This window comes from Penaeus vannamei, chromosome 2 (genome assembly GCF_042767895.1).
Source record: "Penaeus vannamei isolate JL-2024 chromosome 2, ASM4276789v1, whole genome shotgun sequence".
In the NCBI taxonomy this organism is placed as follows: domain Eukaryota; kingdom Metazoa; phylum Arthropoda; class Malacostraca; order Decapoda; family Penaeidae; genus Penaeus; species Penaeus vannamei.
Window position 1 is genome coordinate 41,294,344 of NC_091550.1, and position 17,500 is coordinate 41,311,843.

General features: G+C 41.2%; 1 protein-coding gene across 2 annotated transcripts in view; it reads left to right on the forward strand.

Annotated features, from left to right (window-relative positions):
• The window catches only part of LOC113820401 (acetylcholine receptor subunit alpha-L1-like), a 578,677-nt gene that overhangs the window by 503,906 nt on the left and 57,271 nt on the right, over positions 1 to 17,500 (forward strand). For both annotated transcript variants that reach the window (XR_011399239.1, XM_070133166.1), the window contains exon 3: positions 15,018 to 15,127. Coding sequence is in view for 1 of the 2 variants with exons in the window: in XM_070133166.1 (XP_069989267.1) it covers positions 15,018 to 15,127 (110 nt within the window). In the remaining variant the exon portion in view is untranslated. The remainder of the gene's footprint in view (positions 1 to 15,017; positions 15,128 to 17,500) is intronic.

A 17,500-nucleotide genomic window follows, 5' to 3' on the forward strand; every position in this document is an offset into this window, starting at 1 on the left:
CCTCCCTCCCTCCCCTCTCTCTCTCTCTCTCTCTCTCTCTCTCTCTCTCTCTCTCTCTCTCTCTCTCTCTCTCTTTCCTTTTCTATCTAGGGGAAGGGGGGGAGGTATTCTCATGTGCAAAAAAAAAAAAAAAAAAAAATTAATAATAATAATAATAATAATATTAATGATAATAATAATAATAATACATCTAACACGAAAGATATACAATTAAATCGAAAACCAACCAAACAAAAAAACACCCATACAACTGCCTTTACAACAAAAAAGCGAGGAAGACCAAAAAGCAAATGAGATATGACAAGGCGCGACCAAACATCAGAATTACATAACTGATCTGATTGCATTTGCAACGGTTTACCAAGGCTCAAAACGCCATAACTCCTGTCCAACACGAATATGAAATATGCAATCTGTTACATAACATGGGATCCTGGCTTTGTACATAAGCCGAACGAAAGGACAATGGCACTGCAGGTGTTTTAATGAAAGTTTATATGAATGTTTTTTTTTTTAATATATATAATGTATGGGGAGTTTTTTCTTTTTTTTCGGGGGTGGGGGGGGGTTGATTATAGTAATTAATGCTTTACGATGATATGGTGGGGAAGAATTATATTCAGTTATTTATTCTCGTTTGCATTATATATATATATATATATATATATATATATATATATATATATATATATATATATATATATATATATATATATATATATATATATATATATATATATATATATATATATATATATATGTGTGTGTGTGTGTGTGTGTGTGTGTGTGTGTGTGTGTGTGTGTGTGTGTGTGTGTGTGTGTGTGTGTGTGTGTGTGTGTGTGTGGGTGTGTGTGTGCGTGTGTGTGTGTGTGGGTGCTTTGTATGTGTATGTGTGCGTATGTGTGTATGTGTATGTGTGTGTGTGTGTGTGTGTGTGTGCGTGAGTGTGGATGTGTTTGTGTGTATGTGTGTTTGTGTGTGTGTGTGTGTGTGTGTGCGTGTGTGTGTGTGTGTGTGTGTGTGTGTGTGTGTGTGTGTGTGTGTGTGTGTGTGTGTGTGTGTGTGTGTGTGTGTGTGAGTGTGTGTGTGTGTGAGCTTAAAATGTGTGTGTGTGTGTGCATGTGTGTATGTGTATGTGTGTATGTGTGTGTGTGTGTGTGTGTGTGTGTGTGTGTGTGTGTGTGTGTGTGTGTGTGTGTGTGTGTGTGTGTGTGTGTGTGTGTGTGTGTGTGTGTGTGTGTGTGTGTGTGTGTGTGTGTGTGTGAAGCATAATTCTTTTTAATAGCTTAATATATGCCGTTTTCAAGCACAAAGACAGAACGCACCATGAATCGATAGAAGGCAACCACACTCGATATAAATAAATGATGTTTCCTTTTTAAACGCAAATGCAAATGAACTCTGTGGCCTTTTATCACCATACACAAGCTGAGCACTGTACTGACTCCAACCTCACTGTTTTCTCTTTTTCTTTATGTCTCTCCCTTTCCCTCTTCTTTTACTCTTTTATTTCCACCGTTCCTTTCTCTTTCCATTGCTCTTGTGTCCCTTTTTCTCCTTACTTTCCTCTCTCTCCTCTTTCTCTCTCTTCTCTTTCTTCCCGCTTGTCTTGGCCCTCATCTCCTCCTTTTATTTTTCATTTATTTTCTCCACTCTTCTCTTTCTTTCCTTAATTTTCCCTTTCTCTGGCGTTCCCTCTCATTTCTTCCTCCCCTTTCTCCTGCCTCTTTTCTCTCATTATCCTGCTTCCTTCATTCTTTCTCATCTCCCTCTACTCTCTCTCTCTCCCTTAACCTTTTTCCTTCCTCTCCCCACCTTCCCTCTCTCCTTCTCTCTTTTCTCTTCCTACTTTCCCTCTCTCCCTCTTTTCTCTCCATTTCTACTCCCTTACCTACTCTCTTTCCGCTTTCCATCCTCTCTCTTCCTCCTCCAATCCTCTCACTTCTCCCTATCTTCTCCCCTTGCTCTTCCTTTCCTATTTCCTCCTCCTACTTTCACCTCTTTCCCTTCCCCCTACTTCCTTCCTACTTCCCTCCCTCTCCCTCTCTTCCTTCCCTCCTCCCCCTTATCACATCCTTCCTTCCCTCCCTCCCTTCCTCCCCTTCCCCCTACTTCTCCCTCCCTTTCCCCTCCTCCTCCTTTCCTTCCCTCCCTTCCCCTCACTCTCACTCCCTTCATTTTCTCCCTTGCCCCTTCTCCTATCCATACTTCTTTCCCTCTCCCTCCTTTCGTTCCCTACCTACTTCTCCCTTTCTTCCCTTTCTTCCTTCTCCCATCCTTCCTACCCCCTCTTCTTTCCCTTCCTTCTCATCATCCCTTCTTCTCCCTCCTTCCTTTCTCCTCCCTCCTTCTTGTTCCCTCCCCCTTACCTTTCTTCCTTCCCCTCCTCCCCCTCCTCCCTCCCTCCTGCCCCTTCCCCTCCCTTCCTTCCGTCCCTCCTCCCTCTCTCCCTCTCTCCTTGCTATCCCTCTTTCTCCCTCCTCCTCCCTTGCTTCCCTCCCTCTCCCTCCTTTTCCTCCCTCTTTCTCTCTCACCCTCCCTTCACTCCCTTCCTTCCTTCCCTCTCCCTCCTTTCCGTCCCTCATTCTCCCTACCTCTCCCTTACTTCCCTTCCTCCTCCCCCTCTCCCCTTCCCTTCCTCCTCCCCATCTCCCTCCTTTCCCTTCCTCTTTCTATCTCACCCTCCTTTTTTTCCCTTACTTCTCTCCCTCCCCCTCTGAGCGTGTAAAGTCGATACCGCTGAGGAGATTCAAGCGTGTAACCGACCCTAGCTTGTTGGCTCGATTTTTCGCTGTTGACTCGACAGCTGATCTCCCACCCCCCTCCGTCCCCCACCCTTTCTCCATCCCCTGTCCCCGACTCTCCCTCTCCTCTCCGTCCCCCTCCGTCGCCCATCCCTTCTCCCTCCCCTGTCCCCGATTCTCTCTCGACACTCCTCCGACTCTCCCTCCCCTCTCCCTCGACATTCCCTCTCCTCTCCCCCGGCTCTCCCTCCCTTCTCCTCCGACTCTCCCTCCCCTCTCCCCCGACTTTCCCTCCCCTCTCCCCATCTCTCCCAATCCTCTCAACAGCTGATCCTCCCAGTTTTAAGAGGGGAGAGGGGGGAAGGGGGAAGGGGGAGGGGGATGAAAATGAATGGACTGTTTTAAGGAAATGCGAAGATGGTGGGGGATGGGGGGTTGGAGGGTTGGGGAGTAAGGATAAGGAGGGGAGAAGAGGGGAGAAAAGGAGGGGAAAAAGGGAAAAAAAGAGAAAGTGGAGAAGGCGGAGAGTGAAGGGGTGATAAAAGGGAAGGAAGAAGGGAGAACAGAGAAAGAGAAGAGATGAAGATGAGGAGAAAGGGAGAAGAGAGAGAAAAAAGGGAGAGGAGAGAAGGATAAGGAAGGAAAAAAGGGAGAAAAAAAAAGAACAGCCTAGATGATGCAAATAGAAGAGAAGAGAATAAAAAGGGAAGAACAGAGGAAAAGGAAGAGGAGAGAAAAGAGGAAGAACGGAAGGGAGGAGAAAACAGAAAGAAGAAAGAAGAGAAAGAGAGCGGAAAAGAGAATAAAAAAAGAGAAAAAAACAAACGTAGAATCTAAATGCAAAAGAAAAAGACAAACGGAGAAGGAGCGGATGTTGGAGAAAACAGAAAGAAGAGAGAAGAGAGAGCGGAAGAGAATAATAAAAAAAGATAAAAAACAAACGTAGAATCTAAATGCAAAAGAAAAAGACAGACGGAGAAGGAGCGGATGTTGGAGAAAACAGAAAGAAGAGAGAAGAGAGAATAAGAGAAAGAAAAACAAAAAACAAAAAACAAACATAGAATCTAAATGAAAAGAAAAAGACGTAGGAGAAAACAGAAAGAAGAGAGAAGAGAGAGAGAGAGCAGAAGAGAATAATAAAAAAAAGAGAAAAAATAAATGTAGAATCTAAATTTAAAAGAAAAACACAAACGGGAGAAAGAGCGGATGTTGGAGAAAACAGAAAGAAGAAAGAAGAGAGAAGAGAGAGCGGAAGAGAAAATAAAAAAGAGAAATAACAAGCGTAAAATCTAAATGGACAAGAAAAAGACAAACGGAGAAGGAGCGGATGTTGGAGAAAGCAGAAAGAAGAGAGAAGAGAGCGGAAGAGAATAATAAAAAAAGATAAAAAACAAACGTAGAATCTAAATGCAAAAGAAAAAGACAGACGGAGAAGGAGCGGATGTTGGAGAAAACAGAAAGAAGAGAGAAGAGAGAGCGGAAGAGAATAATAAAAAAAGATAAAAAACAAACGTAGAATCTAAATGCAAAAGAAAAAGACAGACGGAGAAGGAGCGGATGTTGGAGAAAACAGAAAGAAGAGAGAAGAGAGAGCGGAAGAGAATAATAAAAAAAGATAAAAAACAAACGTAGAATCTAAATGCAAAAGAAAAAGACAGACGGAGAAGGAGCGGATGTTGGAGAAAACAGAAAGAAGAGAGAAGAGAGAATAAGAAAAAGAAAAACAAAAAACAAAAAACAAACATAGAATCTAAATGAAAAGAAAAAGACGTTGGAGAAAACAGAAAGAAGAGAGAAGAGAGAGAGAGAGCGGAAGAGAATAATAAAAAAAAGAGAAAAAATATATGTAGAATCTAAATTTAAAAGAAAAACACAAACGGGAGAAGGAGCGGATGTTGGAGAAAACAGAAAGAAGAGAGAAGAGAGAGAGAGCGGAAGAGAGAACAATAAAAAAAAAGAGAAAAAACAAACGTAGAATCTAAATGCAAAAGAAAAAGATAGACGGAGAAGGAGCGGATGTTGGAGAAAACAGAAAGAAGAGAGAAGAGAGAATAAGAAAAAGAAAAACAAAAAACAAAAAACAAACGTAGAATCTAAATGAAAAGAAAAAGACGTTGGAGAAAACAGAAAGAAGAGAGAAGAGAGAATAAGAAAAAGAAAAACAAAAAAACAAAAACAAACATAGAATCTAAATGAAAAGAAAAAGACGTTGGAGAAAACAGAGAGAAGAGAGAGAGAGAGCGGAAGAGAGAACAATAAAAAGAGAAAAAAAACAAACGTAGAATCTAAATGCAAATGAAAAACACAGACGGGAGAAGGAGCGGATGTTGGAGAAAGCAGAAAGAAGAGAGAAGAGAGCGGAAGAGAGAATAAGAGAAAGAAGAAAAAAACAAACAAACAAACCTAGAATCTTAATGCAAAAGAAAAGGGAAAAAAAGACGGAGAAGGAGTGGATGTTGTTGTCACTGATGGGATTACTTGTTATTGTTGTTGTCAGCATCATTTATTTAGAAGGAGCGGCGTCGCGTCTCCCTTCCCCCCCCCCCCCTCCGTTTCCCTTTCTTATTTTCTCCTACTCTCCCTCTCTCCCTCTCTCCTCCTCTGCCCACTCTGTTTCCGTTTTCCTTATTTCCATCCTCTCTATCTCTCTCACTCTCTCTATTTGCTCCCTTTACTCTTCCTTTCTTATTTTCTCCTACTCTCCCTCTCTCCCTCTCTACTCCCCTGCCCATTCTGTTTTCGTTTTCTTTATTTCCATCCTCTTTATCTCTTTCACTTCTCCCTATCTTCTCCCTTTACTCTTCGTTTCCCATTTTATCCTACTTTCCCTCTCTCCCTTCACCCACTTCCTTCCTACTTCCATCCCTCTCCCTCTCTTCCTTCCCTCCTCCCCCCTCTCATAATCTTCCTTCCCTCCTTCTGCCCTTCTACCTCCCTCTCTTTCTTCTCTTCCCCCCTACTTCCCCCTCCCATCCCCTTCCATCTCCTTTCCTTCCCTCCCTTCCCTCACTCTCACTCCCTTCATTTGCTCCTTCTCCCTCTCCTATCCTTCTTTCCCTCTCCCTCCTTTCGTTCCCTCCCTGCTTCTCCGTATCTTCCCTTTGTTCCCTCTCCCTCCCTTCCTACCCCCTCTTCTTCCGTTCCTCCCTCCCCCTCTCGCTCCCGCCTTCCGTCCTTTTTCCCTTCCCTCCTTTCTCGTCCCTTCTGCTAACTTCTTCTCTCCCAAGAGACTACTTTCCACCCTCCTCCATTTTTCTCCACTCCTTCATCTCTCTCCTTCTCTGCACCTACAATTCTTCTTCCCCTTCTCTCGCCTCAAAAAATATCCTCTTTCTCCCCACGAATCTTTCCCCTCTTTCCCTCCCCCCCCCCCGCTTCCCTCCATCAAGACGTCCCCTTTCTCCCCTTTCTCCTTCCTCCATCTGCTTCCCTCCCCCAACATTTCCCCCTCCCCATCTCTCACATTTCCCTCTTCTCCCCCTTTCCCCCCCTCCCCCACAGTTAACGAACAAATCCCCCCCTTCCCCTCCTTCTCCCCCTCCCCCCCTTTTCGCCCCCTCCCCTACTTATGGAACAACCCCCCCCCCACCTTTCCCTTAAAGGAACGATCCCCTCACCCCCCCCCCACACACACACACCAAAAAAAAAAAAAGAAAAAGAAAGAAAGAAAAATGATTCCAACACCCCCCCCCCCTTTCCCCTTAAAGGAACGATCCCCCTCCACCCCCCCCCCACACACACACACACAAAAAAAAAAAAAAAAAAAAAAAAAAACATTCCACCCCCTGGGCCTATTCCCCCGGGGGCCTGACGACAGCGCCTCGTCTCCCCCGTGTCGGAAACTGTTTCAATTTATCGGTCTACGCGAGGAGGTCACAGCTTGACCCCATTATCTTAAGATGTATTGCTCTCCCCCCCATCCCCCCAACCTCCCCGCCAAACCCCCTTCTTCCTTCTGTCCTTGCTATCCCCCCATCCCCATCCCCCATCCCTCCTCTCCCTTCTGTCCTTGCTCTCTCCCCCACCCCCCATCCCCTTCTCCCTTCTGTACTTGCTATCCCCCCATCCCCACCCCCCACCCCCTTCTCCCTTCTGTCCTTGCTCCCCCCATCCCCCACCCCCTTCTCCCTTCTGTCCTTGCTCCCCCCATCCCCCACCCCCTTCTCCCTTCTGTCCTTGCTCTCTCCCCCCACCCCTCCTTTCCCTTCTGTCCTTGCTCCCCATCCCCATCCCTCCTCTCCCTTCTGTCCTTGCTCTCCCCCCCCCATCCCCCATCCCTCCTCTCCCTTCTGTCCTTGCTCTCCCCCCCCCCACCCCTCCTCTCCCTTCTGTCTATTTCCTCTCCCCCTTCCTACCCTTTCGTCATATTTCACTCTCCTCCTCCTTCCTATCTTCTCCCTCTGCCTTCCTCTTTCCTCTCCCTATCTCTTCTTTCTGTCTCTGCGTCTCCCTGCATGCCTCATTTCCTCTCTCCTTCGTGCCTCCGGTTCTCCCTTCATTGGTCATTTCCTCCTCTTTCCTTCTTCCTCCTCTCTCTCTCCCCTATCACCCATTCCTCACTTCCACATTTCTATCCCTGCTTCTGCCCCCCCCCACCCATCCTCCTCCCTTCCTATCCTACCTCTTTCTCATCTCCCTTTTTCATCTTTCTTTCTTTCCTTCTCCCTCTCCCCTATCCTTCTCCTTCCTTCTCTAAGACGAAAACCGCTACAAATTTCTAATATAACTTTCCCCGCACTCAAAGAAAGACATTCAGAAATATTTCATTAAATAGGAATGTCATTCTTTAAAAAGAAAAAAAGAAAGACAAAGGGAAAGAAAGAAAAAAGAAAAGAAAAAAGAAAAAAAGAAGAAAGAAAAGAAAAGAAAGAAAGAAAGAAAGAAGAAAAAGAAAATAAGAAAAGAAACAGAAAGAAAAGAAAAAAAGAAAGAAAGAAAAAAAAGAAAAGAAAAGGAAGAAAAAAGAAAAGAAAAAAAAGAAACAAAGAAAAAAATAAAAAAAGAAAGAAAAGAAAGAAAGAAGAAGAAGAAGAAGAAGAAAAAAACATATATGAATATACATATATATATATATATATATATATATATATATATATATATATATATATATATATATCAATGAATATATATATATATATATATATATATATATATATATATATATATATATATATATATATATATATATATATATATATCAATGATGTTGACATGATAGTGGTAATAGTGATATTGATGAGGTTGACACTGATAATAAAGATGACAGTGATAGTACTAAAAATGGTGATTGTGATAATAATGATTATGATCAATGTAATGAACAATAATAATGAATATCAATCAATATGATGATGAATATGATGATGACAATAATCATATATTAATAATGATAATGATATTGATAATGATGATAAAAATAATATGATCACCAGTATGATTGATAATGGTAATGATAACGATGATGATAATTATAATAATGGTAATAACAATGATGATAATAATGATAATGATAATAATAATAAGTGATAATAATAATAATATCAAGTAACAACAACAACGATTATCATACTAGTGATAATAATGATAATCAAAACAATAACAACAATGAAAACAATAATGATAATGATAACAACATCAATACCAATTACAATACCAGGAAAAAATAATAATATCAAGTAATAACAACAACGATTAGCATTATAGTGATAATAAGAGAATTGGAGAAGAGAGAGAAAAAGGGAGAGCGAAGGGAAGGGAAAAGGAGAGGAGAGAGAGATGGGGAAGGAAAAAGGGAGAGGAGAAAAAAAGAACAGCGGAACTGATGCGAATAGAAGAAAAGAGAATAAAAAAGGAAGAACAAGATAATCATAACAATAACAACAATGAAAACAATGATGATAATGATAACAGCATCAATACCAATTACAATACTTGCAAGAATAAAAAAAACAAGAATAACATATTCTCTCGGAGCGTCCAGCTGATTTCGGAGGCTGTTGTTGATTAAGAAGAAGAAGAGCGGAGAGGAATTCCTGCTTTGGTTCTGACGCTACCTGAGGATTGACGGTCCTTTCGAAGGATTCCGGGGGGGGGGAGGGGAGGGAGGAAGGGAAGGGGGGGAGGGAAGGGAGGAGGAAGGGGGGAGGGAAGGGGGGAGGGAGGGAGGGAAGAGGGAAGGGAGGGAGAGGAGAGGGAGGGAGGGAAGAGGGGAAGGAAGGAGGGAGAGGGGAGGGGGGGAGGGAGGAAGGGAGGGAGGGAGGGAAGAGGGAAAGGAGGGAGGGAAGAGGGGAGGGAGGGGAAGAGGGAGGGACGGAGAGGGAGGGAAAGGAGGAAGGGAGGGAGCGAGTAAGGGAGGAGGAGGAAGGAAGAGAGAGAGAGAGAGAGAGAAGACAGAAAGACAGATTAAGATGAAGGGACAGTCTGAAAGACAGACAGAGAGAGAGTGAGAGAGATTTTATTGCCACTTAGATTTGCGTCGCATTTTATTTACATTTTCATTTTGAGGTCTTTTATGTTTCCAATTTGGATGCTCATACTTAATTAGTCTTCTATCTGTATTGCATTCTATGTCTTTCACAAACATCTAACATCTTTTCACGTTTTAATCCAATTCTTTATTATAGCTTATAAGTCCAATTCACCAATTTTGTCTAATTTTGTTTAACTTGGAAGACAGACATATTTACTCTTCAACCATCTTACCTTTTTTTCTATTTTTGATTTCCCTTCATCATTCAAGAACTCCCCCCCAAAAAAAAAAAAAAAAAAAAAACTATTCGAGAACCTTCCTCCTCCTCCTTCTCCTCCTTCGCCAGCATCCTTCATCGCCGTCACCTCCTGCAGGATCTCCGTAATGTGATCCTGGCATTTATAGGGGCATGGCGGCCATTAAGACGCTCTCCCACCTGCCTTCACTCTCCTTCGAAGGACTAAGAGTTAGTGGCTGACGTGGCGAGAGCGAGAATTTGGCGTCTGTCCTTTTATCTGTTTCTGTCTCTTTGTCTGTCTGTTTCTGTCTCTTTGTCTGTCGGTCTGTTTCTGTCTCTTTGTCTGTCTGTCTGTTTCTGTTTCCGTCTGTTTTTCTGTCTGTCTGTTTCTGTTTCTTTGTCTGTCTGTCTGTTTCTGTCTCTTTGTCTGTCTGTCTGTCTGTTTCTGTCTCTTTGTCTGTCGGTCTGTTTCTGTCTCTTTGTCTGTCTGTCTGTTTCTGTTTCCGTCTGTTTTTCTGTCTGTCTGTTTCTGTCTCTGTCTCTGTCCGTCTGTCTGTCTTTTTCTGTCTCTGTCGGTCTGTCTCTCTGTCTGTCTGTTTCTGTATCTGCCTGCCTGTCTTTCTGTCTGTCTGCCTCTCTATGTCTCTGTCCGTCTGTCTTTCTGTCTGTCTGTTTCTGCCTCTGTTTCTGCCGTCTGTCTTTCTGTCTGTCTGTTTCTGCCTCAGCCTTTCTTTTGTTTACCATGGTTCTGTCTCTCGGGTTCTCTATTTTTCTCTCTTTTCCTTTTTTGGGGGAATTTCTTTCTTATTCTGTTTCTGCTTCTTATTGTCTCCATTTCTTCATTGTTCTTCTTCCACGTAATTTCTTGACGTTTTTCACGCTATTCCGTACCTGTGCATGTTAGTTATTATTATCATAATAACCCTTCACATTATAATTATATTGATTTGTATGTATTATTGTTCATATTTTTCTGTCGAGGTGAAAACGCACATATCATTCTTGCTATACTTACAACATACACAAATATATCCACACAAACCATAACACGCACACACAGATAGAATATAAAAAAATAAACATAGTTTTGACTTCTAAAAACAAGGGTAGCCTCGTTTTTTTTATATGCTAGGTCGTTAACAAAAGCTTCATTCCCAGAAAATTAAGTTCGTTACAATACTTCCATTTTACTGAAATAGGCATAAAATCTCTCCTTTTACTCTCTAGTGTCACATGAACATTTTCTTTTCGTTTTTGTCTTTATTTCTTATAATCATCAGCTGTTTTTTTTTTATTATTATTATTATTCATTTAGGTATTCATCCTAATGGTTTTCTTTTTTGTTTTGTTTGTTATGGTCTTATCTCTCTTTATTTAGTGTGTCCAATCGTCCAGTATTCTTTCTTGTAACTTTTTTATTTATTGCTTTTCTCTTGATTTTTCAGACTGTTTCTCATTTTGTCTTTCGTGAAATAGTATCTCAATATATTTTTATTTTTCTCATTTCTTCGTGCTTCCATTATATTTCTTTTCCTGTTCCTGTTCCAATCTCTCATTCTTTGATTCTTTGGTATCGTTAAACAAACAAACAAAAAAAATCTTTCAGGATTGCCTTGTTCAATATTATATTTTAAAATTGTTTTCTATCTCCAATCCCTTTCATTTCCCTCTTCATTGGGCCTCCTCTTTCTCCCTCTCTTTCTCATGAAAATTATTGTCTTTTATCTTATCGTAATTCTATTTCTCGCGATCTTTTCTTATGATTATTTTTTCCATTTCTCTTTCTCCCCTTCAATTTTTTTCGGTCTGGATATTTCTCTTTCTTTACGCCCATTATTTTGGTTTTCTTATTTCCAAGATTTGTAAATTTTATTTATCTATTTTCTTTATTTTTATTTATTGATCTTTTATTTATTTATCCTTCTTTTATTTATTTATTTATTATTATTATTATTATTTTGTTACCTCTTCTTTTTCCTTTTTTATCCTCTTCGTGATTTTGTATATCATAGCGAGGCTGCTTTTTTGTGGTTCGCTCTTATTCTCTCTCCGTCTCCCTCTTTTCCCAATGTCATCAGAAAAGTTATATTTCTTCTTTCTTCTTGGATTTCCCTTTGCTATTGACGCCAGAAAGGGGTTATTTCTTCCTTTTGTTCTTGTTGCTGTTTTTCTTTCCCAGTGACGTCAGAAAAGGTTTATTTCGTCCTCCCCTTTCCCTGTTTTCCTTTCCTGTTTCATATATATATATATATATATATATATATATATATATATATATATATATATATATATATATATATATATATACATATATATATATATATATACATATGTGTTTGTGTGTGTGTTTGTGTGCTTGTGTGTGTGTGTGTGTGTGTGTGTGTGTGTGTGTGTGTGTGTGTGTGTGTGTGTGTGTGTGTGTGTGTGTGTGTGTGTGTGTGTTTGTGTATGTGTGTGTGCGTGTTCGTGTGTGTATATGTGTGTGTGTGTATGTATGTATGTATGTATGTATGTATGTATGTATATATAGGTATATACTTCCATTGGTATCAGAAAAGGACCATTTCTTCCCTTATTTCTTACCCTTCATTCGCATCAGAAAATGACACCTTCATCCTTTTCCAGTTCTGATAACTTTTCATTGGCACCTGAAATGACAAATTTCCTCTTCCTTCTTCTCCCTCTTTTTTTTCCCTTTTTTCCTTGTCATTGGCATCACAAACGATCAATTTCCCCCTTTTATTGGCATCAGATAAGGTCCATATCTTCCTCCTCTCCGGGTTTTCCTCTCCAGTGGCATAAAAAAAAGAAAGAAAGAAAGAAAGAAAAAAAGAAAATAAAACTCATGACAAGGATCTCCTCGTCCTTAAACCTTATCTTGAGGCTTGAGACGTTGTTATTGGATATTGCATTTTCCTCAGGTACATTTCCTGTTGTTCTTTGCCTCCTTCGCCGTGCCTTCTAGGGCCTCTTCGCTTCTGTTAAGGGAATTATACATGCTGAGGCTATTGCGTTGAGGTTCGGATATTCTCTCTCTTGTTTCTTTTATTTTTGTTTTTTGTTTTTTGTTTTTAAAATAGCTTTTTTGTTGTTCTTGTTTGTTTTTTCTTCTCTTTCTCTCTCTATATGTTCCTCTCTCTCTCTCATTCTCACTTTCATTTTCATTCTCACTCTCAATTTCACTCTCTCTTTCGCTTTCATTTTCTCTCTGTTTGTCTGTCTGTCTGTCTGTCTGTCTCTCTCTCACTCACTCACTCACTCACTCACTCACTCTCTCTCTCTGTCTGTCTGTCTCACTTTCTCTCTCCCTCCCTCCCTCTCTCTCTCTCTCTCTCTCTCACTCCCTCCCTCCCTCTCTCTGTTGTCACCGACCCTCCCAGTGTTCATATCGGCTCAGAGTCTCTGTCCTTGTACATCTCTACAGCTCCTCGTTTCAATATCCGAGCCTCGAGTTGTGTCTACATGCCCCCGCCCCCTTCACAGCTCTCCTCAACTACCCCCACTTTGCTCATCCTTTTCCCTCCTCTGTACGTACTCCTTTCCTCGTCTGGATCTGATCCCTTGTCCAGTGATCTTTCTCCTTCTCCAGTTTTCTTTCTTTTTCTTATTTCTCCTTTCCTCTATGGCCTTACTCTCTCTCCCCCTTTCCCTTTTCTCTTCTCTCTTCCATTCACCCCTTCCGTTCCTATCTCCTTCTCTCCACTATCCACTCTCTACTTTCTTCTTACCTCTTTTCTCTTCTCTATTTTTCCCCTTTTAGCCCCTATCCCTCACTAAATTCCCCTTTCCCTCCCTTTATCTATCTCTCCTCTTCCTCCTCTCAACTCTTTTCTGCCTTTGCCCCTCCCTCTTTCACCCCTAAAAAATCCCCTCTCCCTCCCTCTTTCCTTCTCTTCGCTTCTTCTTCCCTCTTTTCCCCTAACTTCCCTTTCCCCCTTTGCTCTCAACTTCCCCTCTCCCCTCCCCTTCCCCCTTAGCCCCTGACTTCCCCTCTCCTTCCCTACTCTCCCCTCATCTTCCCCCTTTGCCGCTAACTTTCCCTATCCCTCTCTACTCTCCCTTTCCTTCTTCGGCCCTAACTTCCTCTCTCCCTCCCTCCTTTCCCCTCTCCCCCCTCTCCATCCCCACTTTCTCTCCGCCCCCTTTAATACCTTCAGTTTTACGCCTCCCTCCTGCGGTACACGTCGGCACATTTCCCTTGATGTGCCTCTGGCGATCCGTCGTTACCCTGAAGCCTACACACTATCTCTCTCTTGCGGTTTTGGCAGATTTGGTGGCGAATTGTGCCGTTTGGTTGGCTTTTGTTGCGGTTGACTGAGGACTTGCGGTTGAGTGGGTTCGTAATTTGCGGAGAGTGGATTGGTGATTGGAAGGTAGTTTTGGGTAGTTTTTGGTGGAGGAGGAAGGGAGGGAGGAAGTATCGGATGGATAAAGGGATAAACAAGCCGTTATTTGACTGGTGGTTGTAAAAAGGGCCATTATGCATGTAAGGAGACGGCGGTGGGAGTCTATATTGCACCGGCGTCTCCCATTCGCTCTCTTTCGCTTCCCCTTGTCCGTCTTATTCCCCTTTCTTTTGGAGTTCTGCGTTCTTTCTTCCTCTTCTCAGTGTCTCATTTTCCCTTCCCGGTTTCCCCTTTATCACCACCTCATAAAATGCTTTTACTTAAACTTTTTTCTTTTTCTCAACCTCGCTTCCCAGCTTCAGCTCTATCCACGTACCCGATCATTACAGAAAATAATGATAAGGATAATAATCTGTTTCCCCCACCAGCTACCACGTGACGCCCCCCCCCCCACCCCCCTCATCCAGCTTTCTTTTCTTGCCTCCCCCTACAGCAATGCCACGACCCCCACCCCTGTGCCACCTCCAGGCACCATCTGACACTCACCTCCCCCTCCCCCTTTTTCTCGTCTCCCGCCACAGAAGTGCCACGACCCCACTCACCCCCTTCTCTTATTTTCTTGCCCCCCTCCCCACCCCCAACAACCGGCACCTAGAACTCACCCCCTCCCTTATTTTCTCACCCCCCACCCCCAACAACCACAACCTAACTCACCCCCCCTCTCTCTCTCGTCTCCCCCAACAGGAATGGCGCGACCACAAGTCCCCCCCCCCCCAAAAAAAAACACCTAACTCCCTCCCCCCTCCCTTATTTTCTCGCCCCCCTCCTCCCAACCCCCCAACAACCACCACCAAAACTCACCCCCTCTCTCTCTCTCGTCTCCCCCAACAGGAATGGCGCGACCACAAGTCCCCCCTCCAAAAAAAAAAAAAAAAAAAAAAACACCTAACTCACCCCACCCCCTCTCCCTTATTTTCCCGCCCCCCTCCTCCCCACCCCCCTCCAACCACCATCTAACTCACCCCCCTCTCTCTCTCTCTCGTCTCCCCCAACAGGAATGGCGCGACCACAAGTCCCCCCCCCCCAAAAAAAAAAAAAAAAAAAAAAAAAACACCAAACTCACCCCACCCTCTCTCCCTTATTTCCCCCCCTCCTCCCCACCACCCTCCAACCACCACCAAAACTCACCCCCCTCTCTCTCTCTCGTCTCCCCCAACAGGAATGGCGCGACCACAAGTTCCACTGGGACCCCGACGAGTACGGGGGGGTCAGGGAGCTTTACGTGCCCTCCGAGATCATATGGCTGCCGGATATTGTCCTCTATAACAAGTGAGTGAGCCGTTTCTCTCGCGCTCCTGTTTCGTCAGGTCTTTTATTTTATTTCTTTCTCTCTTTCTTTTATTTTCTTTGTCTTTTTTTCTTCCCCCTTTTCTTTCTTTCTTTCTTTTTTTTTGGTGGATTTTTTTTTTTTCTTTTCTTTTCTTTCTTTTCCTTTTTCTGGTGGGTGTTTTTTTTTTCTTTCTTTCTTTCTTTTCCCGTTTTCTAGTGTTTATTTTTTCTTTCTTTCTTTTCCTGGAGGTTTGTTCTTCTTTCTTTCTTTTCCCTTTTTCTAGTGTTTTTTGTCTTTCTTTATTTTTCTGTTTTGTTTTTCTTTATCTTTCTTTCTTTTTCTGCTGTTTCTTTTCTCAACTTTTCCTTTTTCTGGTATACATTTTTTTTATCTATTCATTTTTTCTGGTGTTTTCTTTCTTTTCCTTTTTATGTTGTTTTTATTTCCTTTCGTTTTCCCTTTCCTAGTTTTTTTTTTTCTTTTTTCCTTTTTCTGGTGTGTGCTTTTTCACCATTTTTTCCTTCTTTTTCTTCGTGTGTATGTGACGTTATTTTCCATGTATATCTTTTTCTCTTTTCTTTATTTATCGCTTTCTGTTTGAATGATTTGTGTATGTGTGTATATAACTTGTGTGTGCTACACACACACACACACACACACACACACACACACACACACACACACACACACACACACACACACACACACACACATATATATATATATATATATATATATATATATATATATATATATATATATATATATATATATATATATATATATACATATAATATATGTATATATATTCATCTATATCTATCTATATATCAATCTATCTATATATATATGTATATGTATGTACATATACATATATATATAGATAGATTGATATATAGATAGATATAGATGAATATATACATATACATATATTATATGTATATATATATCTATATATTATATACATATATATATATATATATATATATATATATATATATATATATATATATATATATATATATATATATATATGTATATATATATATATATATATATATATATATATATATATATGTATATATACATATATATACTGTGTGTCCGTTTGTGTGTATGTACGTATATGTACATATATACATATATATATATATATATATATATATATATATATATATATATATATATATATATATATATGTATGTATATGTATATGTATATGTATATATATATATATACAAATAATATAAATAAATAAATAAATAGATAAATAGATATACATATATATATATATATATATATATATATATATATATATATATATATATATATATATATATATATATATATATATATATATATATATATAACACAGACACACAAACGCTCACAAAAACACACACATCTCTACACACCCACATAATTCACCACGAAACAGCCCATCTCCCCTCTACATAAAAACCCAATCAATCAACTGCCCAATATTTGAAGGGCTTTCCACTCCGTTGAACATCGATTTATTTTCCATCCCGCCCATCCATCACCACTTCCATCCATCCATCTCTCCACCCATCCATCCCAGTCTTCACCCCTAGTGCCTTTGTGGCAGCTTCCGCAACTCTATCAATCGCTTTGGTCAATCGCCTTCCCTGGGAGATGATGCGCCGGGCGAGGCTCGGTCTCTCGTTCTGGCTTTTGGGTTGAATTGTCTGCGATTTTTTTTTTTTTTTTTTTTGGGGGGGGGGGTCTGTGGGTTTCTTTGGGTTGTTTGGCTTCTGTTTGTATTTTTCTTTCTTTCTTGTCTGTCTGGTTGTTTCTTTTACTCTCTCGCTCTCTCTTTCTTTCATTTCTTTTTCTTTTTCCCTTTGTCTCTCTCCTTTTTTCATTCTCTCTGTCTCTTTCTTTTTATTTCTCCTTCTCTCTCTTTCTCTCTTTCTCTCTCTCTCTCTCTCTCTTTCTCTCTCGTTCTCTTTCTCTTTCTCTTTCTCTCTCTCGCTCTCTCTCCCTCTTTCCCTTTCCCTTTCCCTTTCCCTTTCCCTTTCCCTTTCCCTTTCCCTTTCCCTTTCCCTTTCCCTTTCCCTTTCTCTTTCTCTTTCTCTTTCTCTCTCTCTCTCTCTCTCTCTCTCTCTCTCTCTCTCAATCTCAATCTCAATCTCAATCTCAATCTCAATCTCAATCTCAATCTCTCTCACTCTCAATCTCTCTCACTCTCACTCTCACTCTCACTCTCACTCTCACTCTCACTCTCACTCTCACTCTCACTCTCACTCTCATTCTCACTCTCACTCTCACTCTCACTCTCACTCTCACTCTCACTCTCACTCTCACTCTCACTCTCACTCTCACTCTCACTCTCACTCTCACTCTCATT